At 42.9% G+C, this 20,637-nt stretch overlaps 3 protein-coding genes across 3 annotated transcripts in view; 2 read left to right on the forward strand and 1 right to left on the reverse strand.

Moving 5' to 3' along the window:
• The first annotated feature begins 1,962 nt into the window (after nt 1-1,962).
• On the forward strand, nt 1,963-4,040 carry sap18 (Sin3A-associated protein). The gene is made up of 4 exons (XM_070930352.1): nt 1,963-2,101; nt 3,264-3,373; nt 3,493-3,615; nt 3,731-4,040. Exons 1-4 carry the CDS (start codon nt 2,030-2,032, stop codon nt 3,885-3,887), a joined length of 462 nt encoding a protein of 153 aa, XP_070786453.1. The 5' UTR covers nt 1,963-2,029; the 3' UTR covers nt 3,888-4,040.
• Nucleotides 4,041-4,587: 547 nt separating this feature from the next.
• On the forward strand, nt 4,588-7,411 carry rtraf (RNA transcription, translation and transport factor). Its single transcript, XM_070930697.1, has 8 exons — nt 4,588-4,711; nt 5,300-5,424; nt 5,604-5,703; nt 5,906-5,983; nt 6,094-6,182; nt 6,308-6,376; nt 6,688-6,736; nt 6,820-7,411. Exons 1-8 carry the CDS (start codon nt 4,651-4,653, stop codon nt 6,972-6,974), a joined length of 726 nt encoding a protein of 241 aa, XP_070786798.1. The 5' UTR covers nt 4,588-4,650; the 3' UTR covers nt 6,975-7,411.
• A 113-nt stretch (nt 7,412-7,524) lies between these two features.
• nid2a (nidogen 2a (osteonidogen)) overlaps nt 7,525-20,637 on the reverse strand; it is a 37,338-nt gene continuing 24,225 nt past the window's right edge. Inside the window, exons 22-40 of the mRNA XM_070930458.1 lie at nt 20,327-20,460; nt 20,113-20,218; nt 19,501-19,634; nt 19,272-19,377; nt 18,155-18,288; nt 17,952-18,057; nt 17,690-17,823; nt 17,508-17,613; nt 16,768-16,901; nt 16,552-16,657; nt 14,596-14,725; nt 14,398-14,498; nt 14,105-14,277; nt 13,347-13,476; nt 13,075-13,246; nt 11,005-11,162; nt 10,697-10,820; nt 10,444-10,556; nt 7,525-8,530 (exon numbers count right to left, since the gene is read on the reverse strand). Coding sequence (XP_070786559.1) covers nt 8,520-8,530; nt 10,444-10,556; nt 10,697-10,820; nt 11,005-11,162; nt 13,075-13,246; nt 13,347-13,476; nt 14,105-14,277; nt 14,398-14,498; nt 14,596-14,725; nt 16,552-16,657; nt 16,768-16,901; nt 17,508-17,613; nt 17,690-17,823; nt 17,952-18,057; nt 18,155-18,288; nt 19,272-19,377; nt 19,501-19,634; nt 20,113-20,218; nt 20,327-20,460 — 2,312 coding nt within the window. The 3' untranslated portion in view covers nt 7,525-8,519. The remainder of the gene's footprint in view (nt 8,531-10,443; nt 10,557-10,696; nt 10,821-11,004; nt 11,163-13,074; nt 13,247-13,346; nt 13,477-14,104; nt 14,278-14,397; nt 14,499-14,595; nt 14,726-16,551; nt 16,658-16,767; nt 16,902-17,507; nt 17,614-17,689; nt 17,824-17,951; nt 18,058-18,154; nt 18,289-19,271; nt 19,378-19,500; nt 19,635-20,112; nt 20,219-20,326; nt 20,461-20,637) is intronic.

Genomic DNA, 20,637 nt, shown 5'->3' on the forward strand with positions numbered 1-20,637 from the left:
AAACACAAACCTGCAGCTCCCGCTTCCTTTGCATGAAGTAAAAGATGCGCCTTTCAGAGTCGAAGCAAGCCGGGCACAATACGAGGTGACTTCCTGTGAGGACTTTCAAAATAAAACCTCGCAGTGGCAAAGCTGCTGCAATGAATTTGAGCACGGGGTCATATAAATGTTACAGAAGTAGGCATGGAGTTAATATTGTATTAATAACTGTATTTTAGGGTTGTTGTTTTTTTTTTCATTTCCATATTAAATGTATGGATGTTAAAAATAATGAGACCAAGACATCCTGATTTTTAGTCTCTGGCATGGGACAAGCTCTGCTCTGAAAACACTTGATCCTACAATTTCCATCTTGCACATCTTTTATTAGACCTTCCTCCTAAACGCCCACTTCTTTCAAACGTCACACCTCCGGGTCTCAGCCACACTAGATTGCAATATCTCAACAACTATTGGAGGGATTGCCGTGGATTTCTGCTTTGGATATTAATTTGACAAGAAGGGTGTTTACAAATGTTACACAAATCAACTTCAATAAAATGGTCATCATCCACGCAGTGTGGAAGTCAGGGGGTTGAAAAAACAAAGTTGCGTTGTGGTGCAGAGGTGTGTGTGTGTGTGATGCCTTTGTGACTGTAACAGGACACAGGTAGAGAGTCTAAAGTGTCTCAGAGCCAAACTGACTTGGCAGCAGCCAGCCTGCGGGACAGTGCAGCTCTGTGTGCTGCTAATGACTGTGACCGACTGTTTGTTGACGCGTGGGAGCAAAACCAACTTCCTCCGTTTACACTGCAGACGCTCACAACACTGAAATGAAAACTTGTCAAGAGGCTAGTCTCCTCATTCTGCTTGAGCAATGATAGGACAGGTATATCACTTGGGATGTACCACTATTTAGGATCTTGTTTAAGAATTATCATTTGATTACAAATGACTTTTGATAACTAATGAAGCAAGAGATGTTACAGCAGACACTGTATCTAGAGTCTCCTCTGCATCACATCACTGCATATAACATGACCCTGCAAAGTGAGTGGCAATGATCTGTCCTGGGGTGAGACAGAGAGGGCGTCTGTGATTCTGATGGAGTCATTAGGGGAATAACAGCGACACGTATTCCTGATGCATATCAATGAATGGATATCAGTGTCAGGACCAGACTCAAAGACCCACTGTTTGATCTTTCAGTCAGGACAGGGCTAAAAAAAAAAAAAAAAAACAGAGGGAGAAAGGCTGGAGGATTGTTTCAAGCAGGTCCATGCCATCCATTCTGATGAGAGGTGGTGATGGTGGTGTGGTCGGGGGGGGGGGGGGGGGGGGGGGGAGGAGGAGGGGGGGGGGTCACACAAAGTGAATGAGTAGGGAGGAAGAGAGAGGTAAAATAGAGCTGATTGTTAGAGTAGCTCCTGATCAGCAAGCCAGCAGGAGAACAGAGGGGACCAGTGTCCGGATACACACACCCAACCACACACTGTACACACACACACACACACACACACACTCACTGTACAACACTCGCATAATACGTTACCCAGAAAACTACACACATACACTGTAATGAGTGAGGGGGAGCGCAGCATGTGACCGAATAGCAGGTCTCAGATCCGTAGGTGGACTTGGCTGACTGATCCTGGACCAGCCACTCTACTGTCTGAATGTCTGCACAAGCACTACAAGACATCCGGATGGTGATTTCACTTGCATTTTTTTGTTTTCCTTCATTGACACTGAATATGTTCTCTGCAAGACTCAGATTTCGTTTTTAAAACAAACTATGTTGATCTTCAGTGCAAACAAATGCAAACAAAACATGTGAATTATTGCCCTTGTACAGTAAAATGCCGGAGAAATACTAAGAGATACTCACTCCGAAACAGTAGGGGGCGATAAAATTGTCGCTATAAGCTAAATGGACACCGGAAACGGAAACGGCCTCGGTCTCAGTCGTTGCTGCAGCTCCGTTAAAATATTCAAGCGAGGTGGTGGTAGTCGCTGCCTAGGTGCATTAATATATCGGTGAAAAATAACAATGGCTCTTGAATCGCGGATCACACAGGAAGAAATCAAGAAGGAGCCAGAGAAGCCCATTGACAGAGAAAAGGTAGAGAGCGGGACTCTTATTTCAGAGTCTGGTTTAGCTTGTTTACCTTACGAGCTCCAGCGTAAGCTAACTGGGCTCTGCTAGCGTTAGCCCTGAATGGTAACAGTTCGGAGACTGGTTGATTTATGTTCAGGACAAACTCCAAAACATTGTAACATAGGTACAACATAGCGTCCCTGATTTATTTTTAAACCACGCGGTGCCCTGCATTATCAGTTAGAGTAAATAAAAGGAAATTTAATATTGCTGCGTGCTAGTGCTAGCGTGCTAGCTACTCATACATATCTATTCAATCAATCAACGGGTAACGACATCTTGTAATTCTCTCGCATTCCACTGACACGTATTGGAAAAATGCAATTGTACTGAAAAATACATGTTTCCATGCTTATGGGTAAACCCACAAAATTAGCTAAATGTAACTATAGGTCTATTACGAAACTAGCGTGTTGGGACTCTATCCAGTCGCAACTAACACCGAGTTTTCTATATGAAACTTACCCTGGACGGCTCAGTATCGTTAGTCCTGATGGGTTGAACGCTATATGGTCGTGTTTTGCAAAAGAAATACGGTAAAGCTACAGTAGTACACTGGTGACTTTCAGGAGACTCTTTAGTGGGATTTGAGATGACCCAGTCCACTTTGACCAGGTGTTTCTAATATTCTTTCCACCTCCGTTCATTTGGGGTGGACAAAGTGTTAACAAAGCGAGTTCGTTAAGTTTGATAACGACGTTTGATGTATATATTTGTTTGTGCGTACATGCAGATCGTGTTTGCATGAGTACGGTCATGGCTATTAATCAGTTTCAACACCTCTAAGGGCGATGATAGTGGTGTTAATATCTACTGTATATTGGCGAGCTGTAGTTACACGGTGTGGCCGCTAAGGGGCAGTGAACTCACCGCTGTCATGCTAAAGGCATTCCATATCTTCCACGGCAAACTTTCAAAATAAAACTTTCAAAATACACAGAGATCCCTGTGTTGTATTAAGTCGTATTCATGTTGATCGTTATAGTGCCTCAAAATTGGATTATTCAAAAGGAATCTATTACGCTTTTTAAATATAATTTCTGTATTCTGATTTGTTTGATGTCTTGCACAGCCAGCCATTCTGCATCCTAAACTTTTTTTCTTTATACCCTTGTGTTTGCTGCAGACCTGCCCCCTTCTACTGAGAGTATTCACCACCAACAGTGGCCGACACCACAGAGTAGATGAATTTGCCCGTGGCAACGTCCCCTCCAGTGAACTGCAGATATACACATGGTGAGATTGCCAAGCAACTTCCAGTGTTTTTTAATCTGAGTTACTAAGGCAATAAAAGCACCGTTGTTGAGGTACAATTTGGTGTGACAAGATATCTGATTCTGCATCTGTTTTTTCAGGATGGATGCTACTCTGAAGGAGCTGACCAGCCTTGTGAAAGAAGTGTATCCAGAGGCCAGGAAAAAGGGGACCCACTTCAGCTTTTCCATCGTCTACCCTGACCCTAGAGGGAAAGTCTACAGGTTGGTATCATGCTACAACAGCACGGGATTCATGGAGCTGGCCACTTACTAAATGGTCTGGTGAATTTGTTAGCACTGTATATTGAACCGTGTGCTGTCTTCCCTCCCTATTCAGGTTGAAAGATATCGGCAACACTGTATCTGGCAGGAAGGGCACAGATGACTCCATGACGTTGCAGTCTCAGCGTTTCCAGATTGGAGACTATCTGGACATAGCTATCACACCACCCAACAGAGCCCCGCCCCTTAGCACACGCATGAGGCCCTTCTGAGCGTACACACACCGATATGCATACATGAACCAACACACATCAATCGTTGTTTGTTTTTTGTTGATTTATTTTTTCTTTTGCATCATCTTGGATGGTTCTTGCCTCATTTTATAAAAATTGATGTGTAATAAAGTTGTAATTTTTTCCAAAGTTTTTGCCGCTTTCTGTCTTAATATACTGTGACATGGTATTAGGACTTGTGTCTTCATTAACTGAAGTATTTTTGTTCTGCGCATTAAACAGCATTTGTACTGTGGAAGAAAAATCACTATTTCATCGTATTTAAGGTCATATTTGGAGTCAGAATACCGGGTGGCACCACAGTGATGTTTCAGATTTCGAAGCTTGTATAAACTACTAATGCAGCAAATTGTAACTGCTCTGGGAATCCTAAGCTAATGCAGTTATGGTTGATTTCCAATTCTGAAATAAGTTAAATGCTACTCAAAACTGCAGGAATGTTGCATTTAAGATTAGGTACAAAATGAAATGTCAAGCCAAAAAACACCAGTATATATCAAAATGGAAGTGGGGCAGGCAAGGTACCTCAAAAAAATTGCAGTTGTAGCAATGCTATCAAACTGTTGCGTCGTTGATGTGTGTGGGGTAGTGCTGGTGGTCAGTCACGAGAATTTTATTCTGATAGTAACAACAGGACGTTGTAGGCTATCCGGTGGCGCATGCGTAATACCGTCAGCTAGCGGAGAGCAAGTTAGCCAACTGTTAGCTAAAGAAAGCAGTTGTTTACAAAACACACATTGAGATGTTTCGGAGAAAGCTGACAGCGATAGATTATCACAATCCAAATGGATTTGACTGCACAGGTAAGAAAAAACGCGTCAGTGAGCTGTTGAATGCGGTTCGGTGAGTGTAACGTGGAGCCGGCTAACGTGTACGCAGGTCCCGTCACTGGCGACAACGACATGCCGGACTCTACTATTAAAATAGTTTTATAGTGCTTTTTCTGGCTGACAAACCTACGTGCATTGAAATATGAGATAAAATTTTTTTACAGCCTGTTAATACGCCACACTTTTATTCGGCACAGCTAGTTGTGTCCACCGTTTTATTCTGACAAAATGTCAATGTTATGCTGTCTAACTCTAAAATTAGCAATTTAGCAAGCAATGTAGCTAACGTTAAAACTACGAAAAAGGGCTCATTACTGGGCTGTAAATGTCAATGTACCACGGTCAGAGCAGTGCATTAAACTGCTAAATAACGCAAATGTGACAATTTAGAAAAGTAGCAGGCGCAAAGCAACATGTTACCCTGCAGCCCCTTATGTTGTAGTTCATTATTTATTCAGTTGTCTCCCTTACACGACGCCAAATGAGTGTACGTAGCTGCTGAGAAGTCGACGTTTGTCCATCGATCTGCAAATGTGCACCCGTCTTCTCCTCTCTGCTCAGATGAAACACAGTTTAGGAACTGCATCGTGTGGCTGGAGGACCAGAAGATCCGACATTATAAAATCGAGGACAGAGGAAACTTGAGGAACATCCCAAGCTCGGACTGGCCACAAGCCTACCGGAAGGTGAGCCCCACCGTCCTGCTGCTATTGTCAAGAGAGTTTATGATACCGTGGTCCATTGCCAAACTTGGTATTTATGAATAGGAATTCGGCCTGCTACCAGAGAACTGTACTATCACTGTGGTGGAGCACTTTTTCACATGCATGATGTGTGTGTTGAGTGTCCTTTGTCCTGTGTGCAGTACCTGCAGGACGTGAACTGTCCATTTGGAGTTCAGGAGAGGCAGGAGGCTTTGGACTGGTTACTGGGCCTGGCTGTACGATACGAATATGGAGACAATGGTAAGCTGTAGTCAAGACTGATCATCCCTACATAGACATGTCTGAATGTGTGCTGCCATGCTGCAATACTGATGATGGCCAGTAGATGGAGGCATTGTAAAAGGATCGATGTCTTCTAAAGATGCCAGCTCACCAGCCCCCTTTCACTGCACGGTTAACTCTTTTATTCTGTTTTCTTTTACTTGGATGTGTTTGTCCTCAGTGGAGAAGTACAAGAACTGCGAGCCGCTGGCAGCCTCCAACAGCGACAAAGCAGTGGACCCTCTGGTCAATCTTGACAGTAAGCCCCTCTGCCCCTCCTTCCGCATTCTCGCCTCTTCTTTTTTGATTTCTTCGCCCCTTTTCGCTCCAGGCGAAAGATGGGAATCACCGTGTGTTTGTGTTGTGCAGGTAATTCTCCAGCTTTCAAAGCAGGGGTGACCGCTCTGTCCAACATCCTGAAGATACAGCGACATGATGACTACCTGGTTATGCTCAGGGTGGGAGTCTGCACATGAGCTGTATACGTGTCTCTCTTTGCTTTTACATTTCTATACTAATATATACACTTATGTAACTGAAATTGTCATATTAATCAGTCTGTGTTTTCGTGTACTCCTGCCAGGCCATTCGTATTCTGATCCAGGAGAGACTTTCTCCAGAAGCCATCACTAAAGTCAGCCAGAACAGAGAGGTATTGTAAATTAAAGATAAACATATTTTGCTTCATGGTATCTAGAGGTTCTTCTTTTTACATTACAAGTACTTAAATGAAAGCCTTAAAGTTTTACTGCAGAGATTTTAGCATTGCAGTTCCACACAGTTGAGGGGGCTTGCGAGAGATGGATTGAAATTCAAACGGAGCGTTCTCTCCATAAGGAAAAGTCTTAGATTCTGTGGCTCTGTTTTGGTATTCACGTCACCCAGGTTGATATTGTCTCTTTGGTTGGACTGCAGCGGCCGTCATGTATATTTGTAACATTTCTATGTCACTGTGTTTCCCAGGGCATTCCAGTAACTTTAGACAAGCACATCTTGGGTTTTGACACCGGAGGTGAGTGCTGCTTCTCTTGAGCATTCCTGTGTGTCCGTTAACACGCAGTCATCTGTGGGAAAGTAAAATACATTTCTTCTCAGACGCAACTCTGAACGAAGCGGCCCAGATCCTGCGCCTGCTGCACATCGAGGAGCTGAGGGAGCTCCAGACCAAGATCAACGAGGCCATCGTAGCCGTTCAGGCCATCATAGCCGACCCCAAGACAGACCACAGGCTGGGCAAGGTCGGCAGATGAGAGCGAGGATGAAGAGGGACGCTGGAGGAAGGAAAAGGAGGGACTGAACCACAGGAGTTTTAATTTGATTTTGAGTGGAAAAGCCTTTCTTCGTTTCAGCTGGACATAAAGGGTTTGGGGTTTTTTCCGTTGTTGCATGAGATCAGACTGTTGGAAATTTGGAGCGAAGTTGATGCCAAGATTTCAGATGCTGTCTTTCATTTTTGTAGTTTCTGTTAATGCTTCTTTCAGTCCTTCATTTCTTCAGAGACTGAGGTTGAACCTTCTGATTATCTCCTGGCTGCCACAATCTCTCCCTCAGTAGAATCACAGAGAAGCTCCTGAAATATTCAAACTGACAGTTATATTTGTTTCTTCCGTTTCCAGAGAAAAATGTTATTTTGAAATGGTTTACATTGACGCTGTGTGGGGAAAATACATAAATACAGCTGAACAGAGTCTGGCTCCTGTGCTTCTTGTGGGGTGGCTGTTTGGTGATGATTTTCCTCCGTTAAGCTTCTTAAAAGGAGCATCAGAGTTTGGACGTAAACACAAAAGAACGAAAAGTCTGTCAAGTACCAAATCACATTTTATTGTTATAAATATCACATCTTATAAAAAGATAAAGATTTGAAAAGTAGTAGTAGTAAAAAATATTTGGCCAAAAAAAAAAGAATGTAACGTCATGTCATCGTGTGTGAAATACAGATTAGTAGTGCAGAGAAGTATGGCAGGACTGTAGTCGCTGTGATCTGAACAATAAACTTAGCTTAGCCTAGCATACAGACTGATAGCGCGGCAAAGCAGCCAGCCTGGTTACCTGCCAAAAAATAGCCGGTATAACAAGATATAACGTGAGTGAACTTTCGCCAAGCTAGCAGTTTCTCCCTGTTTTCAGACTGTATGCTAAGCTAAGCTAACCGTCTCCAGGCTGTGGCTTCATATTTAACGTACAGACATGAGTGGTATCAGTCTTCTCATCAAACTCTCAGCAAGACATTTAACCATTCCTTTAACCTGTTTTTATTTCTGTCCAGAATCCACTCTGAATGCTAAATAATCAGACTGAATCTAAAAGCCCCTGTGGTCCTCTGACCAAAAAACAAAATCTGATGCTCACGACAGAATTTTGGCCGGAACAGTTTTAAAGCTCTTCTCGTCATTAGTCTTTGGCTTTAAAGAACAGAAAACCTACACTCATACATTTTACAATCTGATTTCATTGTTCTGTAGCTTTAATTGATAGAAAAACAAAAAAACTCACGTACAAAAATACAGTAGAAAAAAAAAACAACTAAAAATGAGGTATAAAACAAATTTACAAAACATTTATTTTGGGGGTTATATCTTTATGGTGAGATAATGGGGTTGGGGTCAGGGTGAGTGGAGGAGTTGTAAATTTGTTCTGACGGTCGATATGGCGACAGGAAGCCATCTTGCTCCCTGCTGAGTGTCCTTTCTTCTGAGGGACACCGGAGGGGGCACTTTTTAGGGTGGTCCTGCCCTCTGATCAGGAATCGCCCCAGAACTTTAGCACCAAAGGACCCTGCGGCTGCCAGTCCTCCGTTAGTGGCTCCCTGAGACACAGAAATCACACATTTATTATCAAATAGCTCATTTTTATGACTTGTATTACATTTCTAGTGGCAGTACAAACCTTTTTTTTTTTCTCTAAGCTTTTAGCTGCAGGTGGAAATTAGTGACGTTACGTTTGCGAAACGATCCGATTCTCTTCAGCGGCTCTTTGGTACGAACGAAGGCAAGTTTGACTCTGATCCAAATGGTACCCTATCATTAGTGATTATTTTGCAGATAAACACAGTAACCCCCGCCCCCTAAAAGAAAAGAAAAAAGAACGATGTGCCGTTCTTTTGAAAGCAACAGAGCCATGAGATCCGGCTCCCGGCAATTCCCATCACGAGTGGAAACGAAGAGTTAAAGGTCTGATTCTTCTCTTCCTGTGTGACTCCAATTGTGACAGGATGAAAGCTTGAGTGCTCCAGAGGCCTAATGACAGAACAAACAGACCCTCCATCGTGAACAAAGCCCTACACTTAACAACTTGTGGCGACTGAGAGTTATCTCCGTAAAGTGCATGTGTGTGTGTGTGTGTGTATTCAACAATAACAGCTTTTGAGCCTCTTACAACCAGCTCCTTAACAAGTGTGTTTTAGAGCTGTCATCACGGTCAGAATTACACCACACGTCGACGTCTTTGAAGCAAGCGGCTGTTATTTAGTCTGAGGCTTTAGAGAGCGTTAGAGGACGCGCAGGCGTGACATTTACAGCGACACACACCAGTGACAGCCATCATTCTGACCATTTTGAGAGCCGGACATGCAAACTCTTCTATCACGACCAGATTTCACGCTCTCTGCAGATGTGTGTAGCTCTGACAGCGACATCTGCCAAGGTGCTACTTTAGGGATTATCCTGCGTTCAGAGGGGTACTTTGTACTTTCAAGGTGTTTAACACAAGGCTTTGAGAGGACGCGAAGCCATCTGCAGACATCAACACATCAAACATGACACACACAAGCACAAAGTACAGGTAGAGGGTCGTACACAGCTGCATAATCATTGTTCTTTGGTCGCATGCACGCACACACACAGGTCCCAAGTAGAGGGTCGCAGACAGCTGTGTAATCTTGTGTGTATTTTGTGGGTGTACGTGAAGTCACCACACACACTCACAGGTGTAGGTGTGGAGTAGAGGGTGTAAGCCAGCTGTGTGATGACTGTCTTCTGGGTGCAGGGTGATGAAACACAAACTTGGCTGCATTTACATCAGCCGAAAAAATAATTTTTTTGACTTTCAGAGCTCAGTTTCTCACTGAAACCTGCAGATTCTTTTTTTCACTCAGGCCCATCATGCCTCCAATATACTGGTAATGATTTACTTTATATGAAAACTATTCATATTTGATATCTAATGTGATTCATTTATGCAGGTTGTTCAGATGTATATTTAGCATTTGACTCCCCCAGACATGGGGTACGTGTGTATTAATATATTATATATATATATTATATATATAATTAATATATCCTGTGTTTCCATTAGACTTGAATGCAGCATTTTCCTCCACTACATCATGTTAGCTGTGTTTTCTGTCTTGGTGTAAATGCAGCCTTCAGGGTTAAGGTGACATCTGGTGGGAGTTGACTGATGTGATGACATCACTGAACACAGACCAATGAGCTCACTGTCTGGTACACCTTGAAGTCAGTGCCTGTGTGTGTGTGTGTGTGTGTGTGTGTGTGTGTGTGTGTGAGAGAGAGAGAGGGCGTTTGGTTGTTATTATACAGAGCCAAAATTACACACCTGAACAGAGTCTGATTAGAGTGTGTGTGTGTGAAAGAGAAGTGAAAGAGAGTGATAGTGTGTGTGTGTTTGTAAGAAACAGCGCGGCATCCACATTAAATCAATAAGACATCAAACCATGTTTAGCGTTCATTAAAACATGAAAAAGTACAATTCATATCTCACCTGATAGACATTGGCTGGTTGCTATGGCGATGCCGTACAGGTGAGAGCGCTGGTCAGGCAGGTATTCATCGGTGAACTGACTGCTGTCTTTGCTCACTACGATCACTCCGTCCCTACGAGGCAGCAGACAGAGAGAGAGGCGGTGAGGATGGGGACGGCGGCAGGGCTTCACTGATCAGTGATCAGTAATGTATAAAGACAACAGGGCTGTAAAAAAAACCTCATAGACAGAAAGATGAGTGAAGATGGCTACCTCCTCCAGTCAGTGTAATAGAAGTGGTTCCTGTAGTACACCATGCTGAAGGGGTAGTTGAGACTGGGGTGGATCACTCTTCGACCTGAACCGTCCGGGGACACACACTCTAAACGCTTTGTACCTGACACAGAGCCAAGGAAAAGGTGGATCATTACTATCTTAAGTATAATAAGCAGCATGGCCTCTGTCTGTGGTTTTATACATTATGCATATATTACGCATTAAGTATTACTAATTCCTGACATGACTAGTAATAGAGGCAGAAGCAGTGGACCAGTGGTGACATAGACAGTGAAAGTGTGTACCTGCATCGGCCCAGCAGACTTGTCCTGAAGACGAGTCGTACGTGAGAGCATTTGGCAAACCAATCCCGTCAGACACCACCACCCTGCGGTTCTGACCGTCCACTGACGAACTCTCGATCTTAGGAGCCTCTCGGTTCCAATCTGTCCAATACAGAGTACTGCAGAGAGAAAAACACGAGGGGTATAGGTTAAGTTATGATGCTTAAACTCCATTCTGTGAACGATTTATCTCGGCTGGATTGGCATCTTTGTTGATTTAGAGTGGACAAGTAGACCTGTTTTTGCAGTTAGACTGTGTTTTTGGGATGCAGTTGTTTTGACACTGAGCGCTGGGATCTGGCTAATATAAGGAGACAAGAGGAAAAACACACATACACACACACACACACAGAGTGGGTACATAGAGGTACAAGAGCACAGGGCTCAAGGGACCAGCTGTCTCATACTGATGAGGTCACGGTCAGGTTACTCTGAGCAACGTGTGACCTTTGACCGCAGCTCTCCCACTGCATTTTTCTGTATTTCATCTGTACATATCAGAAAATATACACATTTCCTAATTTTGAATAAACTAGTGCCTTCATGTTTCAGGGGTGTGTTTTTGTGATGAATGAAATCATATTTATTGTTGGCCTGAAGCGCTGTTAATAGAGTGTGTGTGGGCTGCTTTTCATCTGTAGATGATGGTGTACATGTGGGCAGTCCACTGGGATCTACAGGTAATACACACCACATGAGCAATCAACTTACCCACACACACACACACACCATGGGTTTATGAGTGCGTGTGTTAATCAATTTGATGAACGTATGGGCGAGCAGATGTTGGTGTATGAGACGTGCATGCTTTTAGAATGTGTGTGCGTGTAGTTTTGGGGTGTCTGCTTTGCTGTGTGTGGTTACATCTCTGTGTGTGTGTGTGTGTGTGTGTAAGGGCAACATGTGCAGGCTCAGAAATCACAGAGCACATGCCTAATCATAAGTGTACCCGTGTGAAGCAGTAATTACCTTTAGGACTTGGCTTTTTGTCAGAATACACACACACACACATTTATATGTATACATTCTCTCTCTCTCTCTCTCTCTCTCTCACACACACACACACACACACACACACACACTTGGCTTTCAGTCAGAAAATAAACTTAAAACTGTCAAACCAATAATGTGAAACACACATTTAAGGTTTTATGATTTGGGTTGTTGCTGTTATGTTTAATCATTTGTATCAACCACATTAACACACACACACACACACACACACTCTCTGCCTCATACACACGCATACCTGTTGATTATGTGATTAGTTGCAATGATGAAAAGCAGATGTTATTCCTGGAGAGCTGACCGATGAAGGCCTCATGCTTTCATCACGCGTGTGTGTGTGTGTGTGTGTGTGCGCGCGTGTGTGTGTGTGAGGGACGGTGTAGGATTAATAGCATCAGTAAATCCAGTACAGCCTTCTTGGCTCAGTTTGGTGCAACACCGTCAGCGAAAGCATTAAAAGTCACCGATGATCAACATGCGTCGCTAAAGGGACACTCCACCCTAAAACCTAAATCCCATCGATTTTCCTGCGATCGCCTGTCTCGTACTGATGAAGTCATGTTTTCAAGTCTAGAATCCAGTCAACAAAGACCCTTTCTGCTAAACGGCTTTAAATATAATCTGCACTGTGCTAATGAATTAGACACAGGCCTTGTTGACTCATAGCTTGTCTGAGGATTTAAATGTGTTTGACTTCATGGTCGTGCTAATGGGCTGAAAACCATCTGTGCCCTCTTCTGGTATAAACTCACTGTGGATACAGTGAAAGCTGTATCTCATTCTGCCTCAGTGGAGCCCCTCCAGGATGTTACACTCGATCGCGAAGAGAGTGTGTGGGCGCTTGTTTGTTTCTTGCTCAGGGAAGAGATTTGTACATGTTTGCAAATCCAGACTAAACTGTCCCAAGGCTTTAGAAGTGTTGTGGCTCGAGTTTTTTTTTGGCACTTAAAACTTTAAGCAAGACGAAACAACAAACGCCAGAAAGACAAAAACAGAAGCTGGTGGATGGACAGAGGGCTTTACCCAGTGGAAGAGTCCACTATGATGGCCCGGGGGTTGACCAAGTCGGCGTCAAACAGCGTCCGCCTCCCACTGCCGTCCAGGTTGGCGCTTTCGATCATGTCAGGGTTTGAGTCGACCCAGAACATCAACCTACGTTTTGCGTCCACCGCCAAACCCTCTGGACTGACCAGATCTGCATGGAGCAGGGGGACCATATAGAAAGCATTAAGATCATTTAAAACGTCACACAAGATTTTTGATAGAAAGTAAGGAGTGCATGTGTGCGTTCTTACTTGTGTTAATGAGTATCTCGGGCTCGGCTCCAGGTGCCATCGAAGCTCTGTTGATTGTTCTTGCAGACAAATCTGTCCAATAGACTCGGTTCTCTTGGCAGTCATAGGCTATACCAACAACTATGGAACCCTGGACACACACATATGAACATAAACACACACATAATGAGATTTGTTAACATAATTACCGCCACATCAGTATTGACCTCGCCCCTTTTATTGTTTGTTCCATTTCCGGTTGCTATTGCGGAATTTTTTATTTATGAAGAGGTCATATGGCCTGACACCACCTCATTCACCGCAGATTTCAGATTAAAAAGACCTTTGGTACAAAGGTGGTCACCATTAACTAGCTGATAACTAGCTCAACTAGCTCGCTTTATGTTGTAGCAGTGGCTAGAGCTGATCTAATTAGCAATGGCGTGTAGATAGCAGTCAGTGTTCTGTCCTTAAAGTTAATGCAACATTAAACTGTAGAACCGGTGAGATATTCAGGTAAAATGCAGATGTCAACCTACATAATGCGACACATTCCCACTTCTGGTGAAGACAGGAAGTTAAAATGCAAAACAACGGAGCACTTCACAATAACACACTTTTATGCTGATGTAGAGAAAATTGGCTTTCAAAATGGGAGATAATGTTGAGTGCATTTCTTTCTATATTATCAAAGAACCACAAGAACTAACTGTGTGCATGAGAACCAGCTAACAAAATAAACACCAGAGAGTAAAACTTGACAGAATGTATGCTCTTACATGTAGAGTCAGTAGTGTTTTGGACCGGGTCGCATCGAGTCTGGTCCCGTTGAGAGGCAACGCTCCTATTTTCTGTCCCTGAGCGTACAGCAGTGTGATGTCAGTGTTTGTCGGAGGGGTCACATCTGGACGGGGCAATGGGCGCACGGTGGGTGGGGCCACTGAGGGAAGGCCTGGGACAAGATTGGATAGATTAAAAAAAAATAAGTTTCAGCCATGAATGGTTGCACAAAACAGTAGGAATCATTTCCACCATGTAAACAGACGTGTGGTACAGGCGGAAAGATACTTACACGCAGGTTTGACGACATCATGTGATCGGGTACCAGAAACCTCCCGCCCGTCCTGGTCCACACACCAGCAGTATGTGGTCTCTCCATAACACTGGACTGGGCTGAGAGACAATTCACTTTCTCAAGTAATTTGTCATAAAAAAACAATTTCAACTACTGTTTTGTGTGTGTGTGTGTGTGTGTGTGTGTGGTGTGTACCTGAATTGTCCATCTGGCTCGCACTGAGGCACGTACTGTTGTGGCTCTGGTTTTCCACCATAGTGCTCAATCAAACTGGCCCTCCAGCGCTCGCACACACTCTCGGGGTGCTGGGTCGGAACCACAGGGACTGAGGGGGACACAAATCAAACAAACCCTATGTTGTCACCATTTTTAAAGTTAAATAAAATGCCACGTGGTTGTAAGATTAAAATTCAGATCATATTCTGTTGTAGTTTATCATTGTTTAATTAGATTCTTAGGGTGTTTTCTAGCTTGAGTTTATATAACAGTGATAGGTGGAGTGCTTGATTAATGGGGTGGGGAGGCCCTGTGTTTAAACAGGCACACACGCATACACACATCTTGCTTTTGTCAATACTGTTTACCTTGTAAAATCCCTTTAATAACTCACTTTATCGGAGAGCTTTAAAACTAAACCTGAAACCACTTTAGGCTTCCACTAATGTTTATACTGGCCTCTCTCTCTCTCTACACTTCTAATGTGAGACAGCACGGCTTCCAGACTGAGGAGGAGATTAGGATAATATTTGAAAGGTGGGTGAGAAGAGAACAGCTCTGTTGTGAGACATCAGAGAGGTAAAGAGAGACAAAGACTGACTAAACAACAAGGCTGACGTCTCGCAATAGGTTTTTCCAGCAGGATTGATTATAGTGGAGGTTAGCGTGCTGCAACCCAGTCTGATAAATCACTTGGTTTTACTTCTATTTAACCACATGACCAAATGAATTTAGTGGGTCCTGTGTCTCTGACGACCTTGCATGTGGATTATCCACAAAATCAATGAGATTTCAATCCTCAGGCTGACTTACTGTGTTGGCAATGACTTGCGTTACTTATGTGGGTACACATAAATACAGACTGGCTTCAACCAGCGCACAAATTTGAGAGTTTAATGTGGGTGTTTGATGCCTACGTCATGTAAACTGCTAAATTTAATTTGTGAATACAAATTATGGGGTTACATCCACTCAAATAATGTTTCTTGTCTCAACTGCTGATTTGGACCAGAGGATATGAATGGCCAAACCGAAAATGAGCTGGAAATGCCCTTGCCTCCTTCATCATGAACTACAGCAAGGCAATCCCTGAATAAGGCTCCAGTGCAGTAACCACCAAAACATAAATACACAAAAAGACTGTAGTTGTACTGTGCAGCTGACTGCAGCTGAATATGAGACAAAATAGTCATAAATTATACGTTCAGATAAATTAGCCGAGCAAACATTCAAATCCACAAGCATGCGTTTCTGTCCGTCTGTGCATCTGTAGGGCGGGTGTGACACTGTTTTGTCACTCAGCTGGTCAGGCTGCACCGTCTTGTTTTGGTTTGGTTTCCTGGCAACAGCCGACAGCTCATCTTACCACGTAATGACCCCTTCAGATGTTTGGACGGTCATAAATGGAATTTATAGCAAGAAGTGAATTTATAGAACGGCCACAGTGTGTACGATAGAGTGGGAGTGAGAGGGCGAGAGAGCATCAAACAGAGAGAGAGAGAGAGAGGCAAATAATCAGGTGATGGTTTTTCAGTTTAAATTGTTAATTTCCAAAAAGACATTATTAGATTTTCTTCTTTTTTTAGATTTTCAATCAATAGCAGTGGTGTACACTGCTTCTTCCTACCCAACTAATCAAATGAATAATTGTACATGCAAAGTTCATAAAAGTGCCTTCTTGTTCTAAAGCTCTTGCTTTGGTCGAATCACTGTGTCTATTCTAAAGTCTTAAAATTAAGTCTTGCCAAGAGATAAATGATAGCTGAGAAGATCAAAACCGCTCTCATATCTGTCTGCTAAATATAGACTGCAGCCAGCAGCCTCTAAAGCTTTTCAGCTTTAATGATCTTCTCATCGAAATCTCAGCAAGAAAGCAAATAAGCATTTTCCCCAAAATGTCAAACTATATGTCTCAAGCAGTGATAACTGTCTCACCTGGTCTGTCACAGTCTACAGATGGTGTACCAGGGGGTGTCCTGGTTCCTGCTCTCTCCTGTCCCCTACCATCCACACACCAACAATGTCCAGTGGAAACGTGGCACTGAAATACATAACGATTAAAAACAATGTCATCAATAATGATAACAATAAGAAGAACAAAAACAAGAAACAGAGGAATCATCACTGTCTGCACAGAGATCACAGCTGTACCTGTCGAGGTAGGTACTGTCCTTCTGCATCACACTGAGGTACGTAGGCTCCAACAACAGGATATCCCTCTGGACCTGTAGCCTGGACACTGTCTCTGTGGTGCTCACAGTGAGTTTTAGGACGCTCTGGTTCATCTGGATAAGAAAAATGTAAAAAAAACATTAAGGAAATACCAATTTAATACATCAATATCTTTCACAGAGAAATATCATCAAAGTCGAAATAACTGTTTTAAGGTTATATGACCTCATTTCTTGCTTTTGCTGATGGACTCTCTTTCCTCAGTCCCTGTCCTCCTAAACCGTACAAGCTTTCCATTTTTAAAGGCTTTTAGGAGGTTTAGGATGTACTGTTTCCTCCCTGACTGTGCATAGGGTTTCAGTTTTTACCACACATCTTCTGCACTGAGGTACCACATGGTTCAGCACTCAGCCCACTACTATTCCTCCACACACGAAACCCCACAGCTCTATTGGGACAATCCAGGACCTTCCTGCTACCTTGTCCAACATCTACACATATCCTGCATGGACTACTATAAATCCATTCTGACTGGGCTCCTAAAGTATTCTCTTAAGTCCCTAAAGCTCATTCTGTAAACTGCACAATGTTTAATTTTACCCACCATAGATTATCTATTCTGGCTTCCCATTTAGCTGAGAATTGAATGTGTCTATATGTTCTGCAACAAGTTTTGGGCAATCATACTTCAGTCAAAGAGAATTGACCTTTTCGCTCACCTGGTCTGTCACAGTCTTTAGGTTGTGTACCAGGTGGAGTCCTGGTTCCGGCTCTCTCTTGTCCCCTACTGTCCACACACCAACAATGTCCAGAGGAGCCGTGACACTGTAATACAGAATAATAGTAATCATAATGACAGAGGAAAGACATCACGTCTCCATACATTGAAACCAGATCTTACCTGTTGAGCTGTGTATTGTCCATTTGAATCACACTGAGGCACAAACACTCCTGGTATAGGATATCCCTCTGGATTGGTGGTCTGTACGCTGTCTCTGTGCACCTCACAGTAAGTTTTAGGACGCACGGGTTCATCTGAGCATTTCAGATTAAATAATAGAAAATACATAGTCACTCCAGAGGCCTTAAATCCAGTGAGCAGATACTTCTCTCTTTACATTTGAATCATACTTCACTCAAAGAGAATTGACCTTTTCGCTCACCTGGTCTGTCACAGTCTTTAGGTTGTGTACCAGGTGGAGTCCTGGTTCCTGCTCTCTCCTGCCCCCTATTGTCCACACACCAACAATGTCCAGAGGAGCCATGACACTGGAGCAATAAAAAAATGATGGTTATATTTCTTCATGTTTCTAAAAGCTTCATGAAATTGATAAATAAACCTACCAATTGTCAATCAGATGCTAACCTGCAGTGGTGTGTACTGTCCTTCTGCATCACACTGGGGCACATAGGCTCCAGCTATGGGATATCCCTCTGGACTGGTGGTCTGAACACTGTCTCTGTGGTGCTCACAGTGAGTCTTAGGACGCTCTGGTTCATCTCGATGAGAAAGACAGACAATAATAATATACATATTCTTTTAGAGCATGTATCATAGCAGATACAGCAGGAACCCTCCTATCATTCCACAATGGATTGGTAAGTCATTAAATACATTGAGTAACAACAACAATTAGATCTAAATTATTATATACTGTAAAAAGTGATTTTCCATGTGTAATGTTTGTAACTACAAGACATGTCTATATTTCTAATACAGACTAATCAAGTGTATATAATCATTACTGATTATGCCCATATGGAGTGCATAGTTAATTATGAACAACAAGTACAGCCTATCATAAAGTGATAATCAATCACGACTAAAAATTGTTACAAATATACATGTTTTAACGCATTTGCTAAATATCCTTTTGCAAATTATAATTTTGTATTATAATTACATTATCCTTTTCTGCATAGGGTACTGCTTTAGGTTAATGCTGGATGTGTGGACTGGGCTGTGTTTGAGCTAAGATCTACAAATGTACTTTAAAAAGGCACATTTTAAAGGGATGACTGGAGTAATATTGACGACTCCTTTAGCTGATATATACAGTTAATATAAAAAAGTTGCAGTTACTTTTAGCGACAGTATATACATCAAATGTACTTTTTTCTTTTTTCTCATATCTTTTTAGCTTCATCTTACTGTTTCACTCTGCCATCCTTTAACTTCCCACCGCACACAGTGATATCACCTGTTTTTCCAGGCATTCCAAGGCTATGACCCAATGACCTCAATAGTGCACCACTTAAAGGTTAGACACACGCTCACGTAAACGTGTCTGTTTGACTTGTCATTGACGTGAGGAATTATGGGGTTCACAGGTCAATGTTTGGCAAGGAAAGCCTCGGAGAGCCATGACATAATACACCTGCTGATGCTGGTAAAGTTACTGCAGATACAACAGTTTTAAGCACTCATGGGAAGCTGAGTAGAAGGAGAGGTCTGTCTATTCATGTATATGTTTCTTTCTCACCTGGTTTGTCACAGTCTGTAGGTGGTGCACCAGGTGAAGTCCTGGTTCCTGCTCTTTCCTGTCCCCTATTGTCTACACACCAGCAATGTCCAGTGGAGCCATGACACTGAAAAATATACATTTTATTAATTGCATGCAGGCAGAATGTATCATGTTATATCAAATGAAATTCAAAAACAATATCAGTTCATCTGTCTGTCAATTAGCCAATCAATCATTAGATGCTGACCTGCAGTGGTGTGTACTGTCCCTCTGCATCACACTGGGGCACATAGGCTCCAATTATAGGATATCCCTCTGGACTGGTGGTCTGCACACTGTCTCTGTGGTGCTCACAGTGAGTTTTAGGACGCTCTGGTTCATCTGGGGAGGAAAGCATAAAATGTATTTACACGAGAAACTGCCTAGCTAGCGGAGGAAACGGCTGGCCTGGCTCTGTCCAAAGGTACAACAAACACTGCCACCCAGTATCTCTAAAGCTCGCTAATTAACATGTTTGTTTAAAAAAAATGAAATGTAAAAATAACAATTTATGGTTGTGGCCCCCTGCTTCCAGTATTTAAGCTAAGCTGACAGTCTCCTGGATCTAGCTTAATATTAACTGTACGGGCATGAGAGTGGTATCCATCTTCTCATCTAACTCTCCAAAAGAAAGCAAATAGGCTGATTCCCCAGAATGTTGAACTGAACCTTTAACGCCTGAAGGTCTCTCCAGCAAGAAGGACGCGAGGTTGTCTGCTTGAACAATGAGCTCATTCTCGAGCTGGGTGTTTCCTCTAAATGTTGATTACATTTGGTGTGTTCGGGTGCAGTGTGCACAGGCTGCCAGCCAAAACCTCACCTGGTTTGTCACAGTCTTTGGGTTGTGTACCAGGTGGGGTCCTGGTTCCTGCTCTCTCTTGACCCCTATTGTCCACACACCAACAATGTCCAGAGGAGCCATGGCACTAAAATAACAACAGCAGTAAACACAATAAATTCATGTATTTTAAGTTTGTTGAAATGACTGATATGAAAATAATGTTTCATGGATTAAACAAATTACAAACACTGACTTGTAATGATCTGTACTGTCCATTAGCGTCACACTGAGGTACGTAGGCTCCAACAACAGGATATCCCTCTGGACCTGTAGTCTGGACACTGTCTCTGTGGTGCTCACAGTGAGTTTTAGGACGCTCTGGTTCATCTGTAAAGGAAGTAATTAAATAATTGACAATTACTAATGAATGTGCTGTTGAACAAATTTGCACTAATGTGGTCTCTCAGGAACAGATTGTGTGATGTCTCTGCCATGCTGGTTAGCAAATTCTAGCACCTTCATTATTCATTCATCTTTTGACCCCATCATATCCTCTAAATAATA

Source organism: Enoplosus armatus, chromosome 24 (assembly GCF_043641665.1).
Source record: "Enoplosus armatus isolate fEnoArm2 chromosome 24, fEnoArm2.hap1, whole genome shotgun sequence".
NCBI classification, from domain to species: Eukaryota; Metazoa; Chordata; class Actinopteri; order Centrarchiformes; family Enoplosidae; genus Enoplosus; species Enoplosus armatus.